The sequence below is a fragment of the Pogoniulus pusillus genome, chromosome 1, assembly GCF_015220805.1.
Source record: "Pogoniulus pusillus isolate bPogPus1 chromosome 1, bPogPus1.pri, whole genome shotgun sequence".
Taxonomy (NCBI): domain Eukaryota; kingdom Metazoa; phylum Chordata; class Aves; order Piciformes; family Lybiidae; genus Pogoniulus; species Pogoniulus pusillus.
Window position 1 is genome coordinate 22,663,434 of NC_087264.1, and position 14,272 is coordinate 22,677,705.

A 14,272-nucleotide genomic window follows, 5' to 3' on the forward strand; every position below is an offset into this window, starting at 1 on the left:
TAATACAGAACTGGAGCTTTAATTTTTCCTGTGAGCAACAATTCCTGGGAATCTTGACCATACAAACACGTGCTCTGTCCTCTAAATACACTCCCACACACTTGCCTTCACATTTGCCCCTCTGTCTGCACATCTAAAGCCCTACACTTGCACTCACACACATCTGTTCCTCCTGTGTTAACACACTGCGTATTAATGAATGTGCATTTGTATTTAATCCTCTTGTCCTGCACACACACATACATATTCCTAAACCTATTGTGCTAGTTTGAGCCTAGCTGGAGTATTTTGGTGAAAAGAATTAGATGAAAAGGAAACAATGGTGATGCCTGCTGCACTCATAGGCCTGCTGAGATGTATAAGAACAAGAACACCAACACAGATAAGAGAGTTGTTTGCTCTCTGTCTTTGGGGCTGCACTTCTCTCTAACTTAACCTGCTGTCTGTGTGACTAATCCTTCTGCTTCCTAACCCCCATGGCTGACCCTACAAACTCACCTTTGAATATAAGGCAAAGTCTGGGTAAGGTAGAGGGGAGGGAGGAAGGTGGAAGGGTAGTTGGGAGCCCCTCCTGGGGACTCTGGTTTCTGGGAGGGCTGCTGTGTTTCTCTATTACTTTTTAACTTGGGATATTTCTGTGTCTATTGTAAATACCTGTTTGTATCTTGTGCTAAGCTGTAAATATAGCTTCATTCATTCAATTTCCAGCTCAGCTGAGTCTAGTCTGGGTGATTTTCTTATGCGTGGGGAGGTGGGGAACACCCAAACCATCACACCTATTGGTCAACCTTGCTTACTGTTCAACAGTGTTTTGCATTTAAAAAGACCCCCGCAGCAGGTGACTGCTGTAGCAGAGTTTGTGTCTCTCGTTTGAACACACAGCCGAGCAGTTTCTCACCAGAATCCGGCTGATAAGAAGCTCTGATGCAGCAGGACCGAGGATGGCAATACTGACAGTACTTCTGCTGCTGGTGTCTCCTTGTTCATGGCAAGCTTTGTTGAAATCAGTGAAGTGGCATCAAATATGAACATGGCCTAGTGCAGTGCTGCTTCCTCAGATGCTTTATCATTTCATCAAGGCTCCTTTTGAGCATATGCACTGTCTTTGTTCTGTTTCTGACTATGCATGTTTTTTGCCCATCTGCTGTCTCAGATTCTCCTCTCTGGAAACATCCTATGTTGTGCTACAGTAAAGATGGGTTGCACACATCTCTCACCACTCTGCCATCTGAAGCTCTGCAGACTGAAGCTCTGAAACTCTTTAAGGTATTTAAAAGGCCACTGCAAGGTTTTCTGTTACTTTGCTCTGTTGTTGGGACAAAACTGTTTGGTCATGTTATCACAGTATCACAGTATCACAGCACTGTCACCAGTGGTTGCTTTAGACAGACCTACTGAGTCATTTAATTACAGTAGAACATGAGGTAGTATTCCTTCTCTGTCAGTTTATTTTTTCCCTGTAGGGAATCTGGGTTTAGAAGCAATGTTTCCTACAGCTTTTATCTTTCTAGTAGTTGGATTGAGGGAAAGAGAAACAGTTTACTGGTGAAGCCAGTTGTGTCAGACCAATGGTGAAGCCATTGGAGGCTTGATTCTTGCTCTCTAGGAGTGCAAGATAAGCAGTAAGACTGGACAGTTTCAGAAAAGTAAAGCACAGACCTGAAAAGGCAAATACATTTTCCTCTCAATTCTTGTGCTGACTTGTGCATTCCTCAGGTGTGGGAGTTTGAGCACATTTTCTAGTTGCCACAACTAAAGAGGGAGGGATGAGAGCTAAGTACTTAGACTCCTCTCTCCTTTCAAGGTTACTCTGAAGAGTTCACTAATTGTTTGTAATGTATCTGGAAAGCTGGCCTGGGATTATCAGAGAGGTGTTGCTGTATTTATGGCACTGACTTGCTTCTACCTGTTTACAGTCCTGTCAGCTGTTCATCAATGTTCCTGTGGAGGCATCATCTATTGATTACCATGTGTCACTTGCCCAAACAGCACTGCAGGTCTGCTTGACACACACTGAGCTGCAGAACGAAATTTACTGCCAGCTTGTTAAACAGACCAGCTGCCGCCAGCCCCAGAACCACTCAGTCATTCAGGTCAGTTCCTCTTTTCACACTTCTACTCTGCAAATACTTTCTATTTAATTCCATGTTTTAATAATCAGCAATGGGACTGGTTCTCACAAAACTGTGTAAATGGCAAAGGTGTGCTGGAGAAAGGAGAATGAACCTCAGAACTGAGAATGTAACTACTTGCAAGATAGATTTTTGTCTTCAATGTAGTCATTTACCAGTTGCAAATGGTCTGGTCAGAGCATGTTCAGAATCAAAATTCATGGCTTGTGTTGACTAGCTATCATATTAGATTTGTTTTCCATTCTGGTTAATCAGCAGCATGCAAATCTGTGGTGGAGGGGTAATTAATTCATTGTGAGATGATATTTTCAACATTAATATTGCCTATTAATGTTGATAGTCAGGAGTCTTGCCCCCACACCACTCTTTGTAATAATCATCAGTTTTTCTGCAATGATCATGGAAACACTGTACAAAGGAATAACCAGATCTAGAAATAAGTAGCAAAAATATATATAAATATTAATTGAACTGGAAGAGAAGGTTCCTGTGGTCAGTCCACTGCTTGTAGTTAATTATACTGCTTGCGCACTAGATGGACTTGAGGAGCTCCTTTCTGCTTATGGCAGAAAGCAGTGGTGAATTACAAGAGGCTTTAAATATTTACTCACAAAATGATCTCCCAACTCATAGGGGTAGCTACAGCTTCAGACAGTACCCAAATGCTTTCAGGGAATTCTGTTACTGTCTGGTCAGCTGCTGAGGCTTCTGGTTCTTCCCAGACTTCACAGGGTGCTGGGGAAAGGAGATAGTCTCTGGCCTTATCCTGACTTCTCTGGACAATCTGTGTGTATCCAGGACTCCTTGTCAGGTGTATGCAGGATGTCTTGCAATGTGCAGTCTCAGCATGATGTCATGCTGGCTATGCAGGCTGATTGCATGGAGGCTTTTAGAGCCTGTTCCTGGTAAACTCGAGGCAGTGAAGTTTCCAGGCAGTTCAGGATGCACTGAGGCAGTGAACAATGGCAGCAGGCAGTAACAAGCATGAATACAAGGGCAGAGCATGTTGTGTTCATAATCTGCTCATCTCTTTGTATCACTGCAGCCTGAGACTAATGAGCCTTTGGACATAGAACAGCCAATCAGAATGGCAGTTAGCCAAGCTTGATCATATTAGTTGAAGCCCTAGTCTTGCTTTACCCAAGGTTGGGAACAACATAGGCCTTGCACAAGGCAGGCACAAGCTAAGGGTGTGTGTACCTTGTTTACCATGGGATGTAAACAAGCCTGGGCAGGCCAGAGTCGTTAGACTCAGTGGCTCAAGTTCTTTGTCCTCTTTACCATAGTTGCTTCTCCCCATATCAGAAGGAGGGAGAGCAGAAAGAAACATGTCTGGGCAAGCCAGGATGTGTATAAGCCTATTTTGGCCTATTCAGGCCTACCATGACAAAATCATGGATATCATTACCAAGGATGAAATCTGATTTTTGTACTATAATGTTTCAGCAAATCAAATTTGAAACAAAATTCCCCAATGATGCATTCTTTGGGATTTGCAGTTCCAACTAGGAAAAAAGGTATTAATATAAGTCTTAATCATTCCCTTATCTCTGCTTGCATAAGTCAAAGTTTTCAGAAGCAGACGATCATTTAGAACACCTCTTTGAGTCCAGGCTGAGAGACCAAAGAGATGTCTGACCTCTAACCATCACTTCCTTCTGAAGCCTCTCAGAACTACCTGTTCAAAAAATGGTCACTCCCAAAAGCACTAGGCACCATCTAATGTTATGGTTACAGTGTTTTATGAAAGAAAACAGGCAAGTACAGAACAAAAATTATGTCTGGTTTTATGTTCACAGTGCTGGCAACTCCTGGCTTTGTGTGCTCCTCTGTTCCTGCCTCAACATCACTTCCTCTGGTACATCAAACAGCACTTTCAGCGACATGCAGATCCCAGGTAAAGAGCACAAGAGCAGGATTTTCTGCTCAGCTGATTGCCTTTTGCAAGGATAAAGATGGAAGCAATTTTATAACTTACACCTGCAAAAATAATTTGATGGAGGAAGCAGATTTCCAGCAGTATCAATCTGACTCCCTTCAGTCATTCACGTTGACTTAGAATGGTTTAGGTTGGGAAGGGTCATCAAAGCTCATTCAGTTCCACCCCCCTACCATAGGCAGGGACACCTCCAACTAGAACAGGTTACTCAAGGCCTCATCCAACTTGGCCTTGAATGCCTCCAGGGAGGTTGTGGAGCACAGAAGCACAGAATGTGCTCCACAACCTCCCTGGGCAACCTGTGCCAGTGTCTCACCACCCTCACTGCAAGCAACTTCTTCCTAACATCTAGTTTAAATCTCCCCTCTGCCACTTTAAACCCATTCCTCCTCATCCTGTCATTACAAGACCTTGTCAATAGTCCCTCCCCAGCCTTCCTGTAGGCTCCCTTCAGATACTGGAAGGCCACTCCAAGGTCTCTTCAAAGCCTTCTCTTCTGCAGACTTGTTGCTTATGTTAAGCTAGTTCCCAAACTGAGTGACCTACACTAGCAAAAGAACTTTGTGCAGATTTAACTGGAGCTATGGAAGGAGGATTTTTGCTGGTGCAGATACTTTCTGTTATTGACAGAAAGACCAAAGTAACTATTTAGAATTAATTATTATAATTTGAGAATCTTCTAGTCTGTTGTCAGGTGTGCAGGCATGCTGACAGAGCAGAAGTGAAGCAGGGTACACCTCAGGGAACCTTAAAAGGAGCCTAAAATATGCTAGTGTTGTTTTTTCTCAACTCATTGGTGTGTAACACTTTCCCCTATAAGAAATCAGTGCAAGATCTACTGTAACAGCAGTAAGTTGTTCTCCAGTGTTCATGCTGTGCTATGTTTGTGATCTGGTCTTAATCTCACTGTGTCCTTGATGGGGAGGTCACAGATAGAGATGTCTCGCTGTCTGTTCCAGCAGCACGCAGTTGTTAAGAGGACATAGGTAAAAGAGTGATTTCTTTTCAAACAAGTATTCATATTCAAATACTCAGCCTAAGTCTGCCTTGGAACTCAAGCTAAAGGTCACCTGGTATTGTAGGGAAAATCTCTGTACTCATCCTAGGAAGTTCTTTTTTCTTATGTGCTTACTCACAAGCAGAATTACAGATGTCAGGCACTGCTCAATGTTCAGCCTCTCTCTCCACTGGCTTAGGCAAAGTGTTAGGCATTATCTGGCTGGTACTAAAAGCCATCTCTTCAATCTTGTGCACTACCAGCTCCTGAATTGGCTCATTCAGCTTCAGTAGTGGAGCTGCTAGGAGAGCTAACAATGTGCTGAGTTCTGTGAAGCTGATTTCACGTGTCAGTTTCAAGCAATAGAGGGAGGTAGCAGCTCTGCTATGGGGACAAGCTACAAGAGTTGGGGTGCATCAGCTTGGAGAAGAGAAGGCTTCCAGGAGACCTTGGAGTGGTATCTTAAGGGGGCCCACAAGAAGGCTGAGGAGGGACTATAGACAAGGTCTTGTAATGGCAGGACAAGGAGGAATGTTTTTTAAGTGGCAGAGAGGAGATATAAATGAGGTCTTTCTAGTGAAGGTGGTGAGACACAGGAAAGGTTGCCCAGGGACATTGTGGATCACAGAATGTGATCAAATATCATATTCTGTGCTTCTGTGCTCCTCAACTTCCCTGGAGGTGTTTAAGGCCAAGTTGGATGAGGCCTTGAGTGACCTGTTCTAGTGGGAGGTGTCCCTGCCTATGGCAAGGGTTTGGAACTGGATGATCTTTGAAGTCCCTTCCAACCTAAACCATCCTATGAATACTATGCTGATGGTCTACCAGGTCTTAGCCAAAAAAGTACTTTTATCAAGAGATAAACTTCAAGCAGAAACACAGAGATGTACTTATACAATCCAGGTTAAACTACTAGGGTTAGGAAAAAAAACCCTACCAAAAAAAACCAAAACCAGAAATTAGAGCAACCTATGCTTAAGTGCACATGTAGTTTAGACTAAATTTAGAACAGTTGCTTAATGGGACTTAGCTTAGCTCCTTCAGCCTGGCTTTAAGAATACTTGTGTCTCTTTAGGTGAAGCAGGTGTGCCTGGTTTTTGACCAGCTAAATGGACATGCTTTCCCCATTTCATACAGCAAACAAGGCACACGCTCTGTCATGCCTGTGGTCTAGATTTAGGCTAGATCTTCATGCTAGATATTGTTTTTCATGAAAGGTCACTTCAGAGTATATATTCTCTCTCTGAGAGATAAAAAATGAGCCAGTTCTAGGTTAGAAGGCACAGGGCTCACCCAGTTTCAATCTCCCCTCTGCCAGCTTAAACCCATTACTCCTCATTCTGTCGTTGCAAGACCTTGTCAATAGTCCCTCTCCAACCTTCCTGTAAGCCCCATTCAGATACTGGAAGGCTACTGTAAGGTCTCCTGGAAGCCTGCTCTTCAGGCTGAGATAGATACATTTGAGAGTGAGAGAGACAGCAGATATATTGGTTATGTAGGTCTGTTTGTCAGACTGCCAGTCACAAATGCACTCAGTTAAATTACCAGTGGCATAAACTATTTTAAAACTCAGGTCAATAAAGCAATTAGTCCAAGCTATCCAAAACAACAAGGACAAAAAAGTGTTCCTCAGACTGTTTTCTCTGGAAGGGAGGATCAAAGACTTTTGCTGTAGAAGAGGAAGACCACTTCTATTAAGACAGCAACAAATCACAGAATAGAATACGAATGGTTTAGATTGGAAGGGACCTCAAAGATCATCAGGTTATAGGATACTCCTATATTCAGTCCATCTGGGAACAGGGAATGCCCTTGCACTTCCCAGAGAGTACAACATCTATTTTAATTGCACAGATCCTTGCAGCGCAGGTGTGTGTTGTAGCTTTTCTTTACTTCAGCTGTCAGAGTTTTGGGATGAAGTAGGACATCTGCAGAGATGTATCTTTGCTTGAGCAAAACCCTGAGGAAGGAATACTTTGTCATGGCATGGGAAATGGAAAAGCACATGGCATTCCAAGTGGGCTTGTGGCTTACCTCCACCTCTTCACCTAGGAGTGAAATAGGCAAGTATGCCATCTACTGCCAGAGATCAGTAGAGCGCACTGTGCAGACCGGGGAGCGGGAAGCCAAGCCCTCCCGCATGGAGATTGTATCCATCCTGCTGAGAAATCCTTACCACCACTCGCTCCCCTTCAGCATCCCTGTGCACTTCATGAACGGAACCTACCAGGTGAGCCACCTCGTCTGCCTTTCCTCTGCGCACTAGAGGGCTGCACGGTAACATGCCTCTCTCGTGTGAGCAGGTGGCACTGTGTTGTGTTTGTATGAGGCACTGGGAGATAGAACTTCTTCTCCTTAACACCTTCAGTGATTTTTCTCTGAGAAAATGAAAGGAATCCAGTCCCAGCTCCACAGATCTTAGGAAGAAAAGGTAGTTGGGGAAAAGAGAGAGTTCATAGAATCAGAGAATGGTTTAAGTTGGAAGAGACCTCAAATCTCAGCCAGTTCCAACCCCCTGCCATAGGCAGAGACACCTCCCACTACAACAGGTCACTCAAGGTCTCATCCAACCTGGCCTTGAACACCTCTGGGGAGGTTGTGGATCATAGAACATGATCAAAGATCACATTCTGTGATCCACAACCTCCCTGGGGCAACTTGTGCCAGCATTTCACCACCCTCACTGCAAAGAACCCTTCCCTAACATCCAGTTTAAATCTCCCCTCTGCCAGCTTAAACTCATTACCCCTCATTCTGTCATTACCAGACCTTGTCAATAGTCCCTCTCCAGCCCTCCTCTAGCCTCCTTCAGATACTGGAAGGCCACTCCAAGGTCTCCTCAAAGCCTTCTCTTCTCCAGGCTGCAGAGCCGCAATTCTCTCAGCCTGTCTTCATAGCAGAGCTGCTGCAGCACTCTCAGCATCTTCATGGCCTCCAACACTTCCATGTCCTTCTTGTGTTGGGGGCTCCAGAACTGCACACAGAACTCCAGATGGGGTGTGAGGAGAGCAGAGCCAAGGGGCAGAATCCCCTCCCTTGCCCTGCTGCCCACACTGCTCTTGCTGCAGCCCAGCACAGGGTTGCTGTCTGGGCTGCACTCACACTGCAGGCTCATGTTGAGCTTTTCATCAGCCCAGACTCCCAGGGCCTTTTCTTCAGGGCTGCTCTCAGCTATTCGCCACCCAGCCTGGAGTTGTGCTTGGGATTGCATCCACCCAGGTGCAGGACCTTACACTTGGCCTTGTTGAATGTCATGAGGTCGGCCTGGGCACACCTCTCCAGCCTGTCCAGGTCCTTCTGGAATGATCCCTGCCCTCTACCACATTGACTGTGCCACACAGCTTGGTGTCATCTGCAGACTTGCTGAGGGTGCACTGGTTTGCTCTGTCCATATTGTCCATACTATCCATACTGAAGTTAAGTGTCTTGGTACAAGAAAACAAGCCATGTAAATGTATACAGCATGCAAGTGATAGCCCAGGAGCTGGCAGCCACGCCTGAGTTTCCTGTAGGAAATCAGGCTTCAGTAGTTGCGATACCTACCAGTGTTGTTGTACAGGGTTAACCCTCCAGGGGGAGTAACCTTGAACCTGACCCTAGGTGGTCTTGACCCCTCCCCAGGGGTGGGTCTGAACACTACCAGGTGATGGTTATCCCACTCCCCCTTCCTGTCTAGAGAACCATAAAAGCAAGGGGACTTCCTGTTTCTCTCTCTGCTCCCTCCCTCCCCACTTGCCACCATCACTATCCTGTGCCTGGTTCTCTTTGTTTTACCATGTGGCCATCACCATCAAAATCTGGTTGTATCTACACATTTTGTATTTTGTTTTTCCATTCCCTATACCTTTGTAACTTCCTTACCTCAGATACCTTTTTAATTCATTGTTAAACTTTTCCTTTTTTTAACTTCCAAGTCGAGTGAGATTCATTTCTTTGGCTGTGCTTTACCTTTTCCTCTCTCCACATCTAATTCATAGAATCATAGAATCAACCAGGTTGGAAGAGACCCCCAAGCTCATCCAGTCCAACCCGTCCCCCAGCCCTATCCAGTCAACTAGACCATGGCACTAAGTGCCTCATCCAGTCTTTCCTTGAACACCTCCAGGGACAGTGACTCCACCACCTGCCTGGGCAGCCCATTTCAATTCCAGTCACTCTCTCTGTGAAGAACGTCCTCCTAACATCCATCCTATACTTCCCCCAGAACAACTTGAGACTGTGTCCCCTTTCTTTTGGGAACAAAGAGGGGAAGAGGGAAGGGAGCTCTATAAATTGTTATTTGGTTCTATGAAATTTGAGTCTCTGGAAATTTAAATTAGAACCAAGACAATTAATTAAAAATTAGAGTTGTGGTCTTTGGAAGTTACCCTGCCAGGTGTGTTTGTCTTAGAATCCCTGCAGGGACTCGGTACGACACGTTTAGATGCCAATGCAATGTGTGCATCAATACCATTTAGTGAAGCTAAGAGTGATGCTTATGTAGTGGCTAACACAACATGTAGGATGCTGATAGGCTACATAGCAGTATTATGGGCTGTCCACATGCCTAGAGGCAGAGCTGACTGACCTGTCCCCCTGAATCCCTCTCCTGCAGCTATCTGCAGCTAACTTGTGCAGATAGCAGCTTCTCTGCCAGCCTTCTCAAGGTTATTTCCCTGCATCTGCGCTTCCTTATCAGAATAACCTAACATTACCCTTCCTGCTCTCCTTATTTCAGACTGCTCAGTTCTGCCTGACCCCAACAACCCTTAACTAACTCTTCTTTCTTTGCAGGTTGTAGGTTTCGATGGTTCCTCAACGGTTGATGAATTCATCCAGCGACTCAACCAGGAGACAGGAATGAGGAAGCCATCCCACATGGGATTTTCTTTGTTCACAGATGATCCTTCTGGAAAGAATTTGGAACATTGTCTGCAGGGCAACGTGAAGGTCTGAGTTTACTTTCCCTGTGTGACATTCAGTATATGTATTTGAGAGCTGCTAAATAGCTGCCACCTTTTTTCTTAATGCAGCAGAATCAAATGCACTTGGGCATGGGCTATCCACATTAGAATGCAGAGATGAGATGTTCATTCCTGCAACTGTGTCACAGTGACTCTATGCAGGCTTGGAAGAGTGGCTGGAAAGCTGCACAGTGGAAAGGGGCCTGGGGTTGTGAGTCAGTAGCTGGATGACTGTGAGCTAGCAGTGTTCCTTTGTGGCCAAGAAGGTCAACAGTATCCTGGCCTGTATCAGGAACAGCGTGGCCAGTGAGACCAGCAGAGTGATTGTCCTCCTCTACTAGGCAGTGGCAAGGCCACACCTCAAATTTTACAGAGTTGGGGCAGTGTGGCTGGAGAGCTGCCTGGCAGAAAAGGATCTGGGGGTTGAGATAGACAGGAGCTGAATGTGAGCCAGCAGTGTGCCCAGGCAGCTGAATGTGAGCCAGCAGTGTGCCCAGACAGCTGAATGTGAGCCAGCAGTGTGCCCAGGTGGCCAAGAAGGCCAATGGCATTCTGGCTTGGATAAAAATGCTGTGGCCAGCAGGAGCAGGGAGGGGATTGTCCCCTTGGACTGGGCACTGGTGAGGCCACGCCTTGAGTGTTCTGTTCAGTTTCGGGCACTGCAGTACAGGAGGGATGTGGAGGTGCTGGAACAGGTCCAGAGGAGGGCAACAAAGCTGGGGAAGGGCCTGGAGAATAAATCTGGTGAGGAGCGACTGAGAGAGCTGGGGATGGTTAGTGTGAGGAAGAGGAGGCTGAGGGGAGACCTCATTGCTGTCTAAAACTCCATGAAGGGACATTGTGGAGAGGCTGCTGCTGGGCTCTTCTCGTAGGTAGTTGGAGCCAGAACAAGGGGGAATGGCCTCAAGTTGAGGCTGGGGAGGTTTAGATTGGAAATTAGGAAAAGGTTTCTCCTGGAGGGAGTGGTCAGGGCCTGGAATGAGCTGCCCAGGGAAGTGGTGGAGTGGCCCAGCCTGGATGTATTTAAAAGTGGTTTGTATGTGGTGCTTGGGAATATGGTTTAAGGTGAATCTTGTAGAGTAGGTTGGACTTGGTGATCCTGAGGGACTTTGCCAACCTGGATGATTCCATGACTCTGTAAAATACTGTGTTCAGTTTTGGCCTCCTTACTACAAAAAAGATACTGAGGTCCTGGAACATGTCCAAAGAAGGGCAACAAAGCTGGTGAAGGATCTGCAGAATAACACTTGGCTGAGAGAACTGTGGTTATTTACTCTGGAGAAAAGGAGGCTATGGGGAGACCTGCTTGCTCTCTACAAATGAATCCAGTTCTGGACACCCTGTTGTAAGAAGGATGTGGAGATGCTGGAGCATGTCCAGAGAAGGGCCACAAGGATGCTCAGAGGGCTGCAGGAGCTCTGCTGTGAGCACAGACTGAAAGAGTTGGGGCTGTGCAGTCTGCAGAAGAGGAGGCTCCCAGGTGACCTTCTTGTGGCCTTCCAGGATCTGAAGAGGGCTACAAAAAACCCGGGGAGGGACTTCTTAGGCCCTCAGAGAATGACAGGACTGGGGAGAAGGGAGCAAAGCTGGAGGTGGGTAGGTTCACCCTGCATGTGAGGAGGAAGTTGTTGAGCATGAGAGTGGTGAGAGGCTGGAATGGGTTTCCCTGGGTGGTGGTTGAGGCCCCATGGCTGGAGGTGTTTAAGGCCAGCCAGCCTGCTCCAGGGTAGGGTGTCCCTGCCCACAGCAGGGGGCTTGGAGCTGGATGATCCTTGTGGTCCCTTCCAACCCTGACTGATTCTGTGATTCTAACTTCTTGGATCATAATTGTAGTGAGGTAGGCATTGGTCTCTTTTCCCATATGACAAGTGATTAGACAACAGGAAATGGCCTCAAGTAGCATCAGGTGAAGTTTGGTTTGGATATTAACAAAAAATTCTTCACCAAAAGGGTTCTGGAGCATTAGAACAGGCTGCCCAGGAAAGTGGTTGAGTCACCCTCCCTGGAGTATTTGAAAGGCTTGTGGATGTGGCACTTAAGGACACGGTTTAGCAGTGGACTTGGCAGTGTTAGGTTAATGGCTGGACTCGATCTTAGAGGCTTTTTCCCAATCCAAATGACTCTGAGTCTGTAATTACCTCAGTCTAGTCTGAGATACTAGTGAAAACAAAGCACATTCAGGTTTAGTAGGTGACAAATTGGTCTGTTTTCAAAGGTCTTTAACTAGAATTTTAGCACATATTAAAGTGTAATTTGTCTTGACTATAAAATTAAATGACTGAGCAAGCTAGCCTGATCTGATATCCCACCTAACATCAAATATCACACTCCTAATTGAGATAAATTTATCTGAGGCTGTGAGTCTCTTGGCATGTCTATAGAAATCCCATTTCCAGATAAATCAGGCTTTCATCCTTCATGAGTGTACTCAGGGGAGAAAGCTCTCCTGGGTATACCTTCACAAGAGAGAAGTGCCTCAGGTTAAGGGGAAAACCAGGAAAAGTATTAATCATTTTGTGTCTTTGGTATGGAGACTTTTTACTCATGCTGCAGATGAATGACTTCCTTAAAGAGCAGGCTGGCAGCCATGAGACATGTCAGAGTTTGGTATGAATCTGGGAGAACAGCCTGGCATACAGCACTGAGGGAGGAAGAGTGCTAATGGCAGCTTTGAAGAGGCCCTGATACCTGTAAGGAACATAAACATTTCAGGTTTACACAGTCAAATTTCACACTGGGCAGTGGAGAGAATCATAGAATCAACCAGATTGCGAGAGACCTCCAAGATCATCCAGTCCAACCTAGCACCCAGCCCTAGCCAGTCAACTAGACCATGGCACTAAGTGCCTCATCCAGTCTTTTCTTGAACACCTCCAGGGACGGTGCCTCCACCACCTCCCTGGGCAGCCCATTCCAATGCCAATCACTCTCTGTGAAGAACTTCCTCCTAACATCCAGCCTATACTTCCCCTGTCACAACTTGAGACTGTGTCCCCTTGTTCTGTTGCTGGTTGCCTGGGAGAAGAGGCCAACCCCCACTTTAAATTGGATCTTAGAATCAGTCAGGGTTGGAAGGGACCACAAGGATCAGCCAGTTCCAACCCCTGTGCCATGCCCAGGGACACCCTACCCTTGAGCAGGCTGCCTACAGCCTCAGCCAGCCTGGCCTTAAACAGCTGCCTGGGGAGGTGGTGGAGTCGCCATCCCTGGGGCACTTCAAGGCAAGGTTGGACGTGGCACTTGGTGCCATGGTCTAGCCTTGAGCTCTGTGGTAAAGGGTTGGACTTGATGATCTGTGAGGTCTCTTCCAACCCTGATGATACTGTGATACTGTGATACCTCCAGCCATGGGGCCTCAACCACCTCCCTGAGCAACACATTCCAGGCTCTCACCACTCTCATGCTCAACAACTTCCTCCTCACATCCAGGGTGAATCTCCCCACCTCCAGCTTTGCTCCATTCCCCCGAGTCCTGTCACTCCCTGACAGCCTAAAAAGTCCCTCCCCAGCTTTTTTGTAGCCCACTTCAGATCCTGAAAGGCCACAAGAAGGTCACCTGGGAGCCTCCTCTTCTCCAGACTGCACAGCCCCAACTCTTTCAGTCTGTCCTCATAGGAGAGCTGCTCCAGCCCTCTGATCATCCTTGTGGCCCTTCTCTGGACACATTTCAGCACATCCAGACCTTTCTTATAATAGGGAATCCAGAACCAAATGCATGTCACGAACAAATGAGCTCTTCCTGGGGTGACTAAACTTGCTAATATGTGTCATGATGCAGCTAATAACATCAAAGCAACAACTAAAAAAGGCAAAGCAAATATGCAATAAGGAAACAGTGCAGATATAGAATCATAGAATCAGTCAGGGTTGGAAGGGACCACAAGGATCATCTAGTTCCAACCCCCCTGCCATGGGCAGGGACACCCTACCCTAGAGCAGGCTGCCCACAGCCTCAGCCAGCCTGGCCTTTTATCTATAGAAGATTTTTCAAGATCAGTGGTCAACTGAGACACTGCTCCAGGTTGCCTATGGCAAGGTTCATGATTATATCCCACAAGTTCTTCACAGAGAGAGTGATTGGCATTGGAATGGGCTGCCCAGGGAGGTGGTGGAGTCCCCATCCCTGGAGGTGTTCAAGGAAAGCCTGGATGAGGCATTTAGTGCCATGGTCTGGTTGATTGGCTAGGGCTGGGTGCTAGGTTGGACTGGATGAGCTTGGAGGTCTCTTCCAAGCTGGTTGATTCTACGATTCTAAGCTTCA

The 14,272-nt window shown here is 46.5% G+C and overlaps 1 protein-coding gene across 1 annotated transcript in view; it reads left to right on the plus strand.

The window, feature by feature from the left end:
- Positions 1–14,272, plus strand: part of PLEKHH1 (pleckstrin homology, MyTH4 and FERM domain containing H1) — a 76,372-nt gene that overhangs the window by 49,098 nt on the left and 13,002 nt on the right. The window contains exons 18-22 of the mRNA XM_064143934.1: positions 1,154–1,266; positions 1,917–2,093; positions 3,932–4,029; positions 7,121–7,298; positions 9,842–9,997. Coding sequence (XP_064000004.1) covers positions 1,154–1,266; positions 1,917–2,093; positions 3,932–4,029; positions 7,121–7,298; positions 9,842–9,997 — 722 coding nt within the window. The remainder of the gene's footprint in view (positions 1–1,153; positions 1,267–1,916; positions 2,094–3,931; positions 4,030–7,120; positions 7,299–9,841; positions 9,998–14,272) is intronic.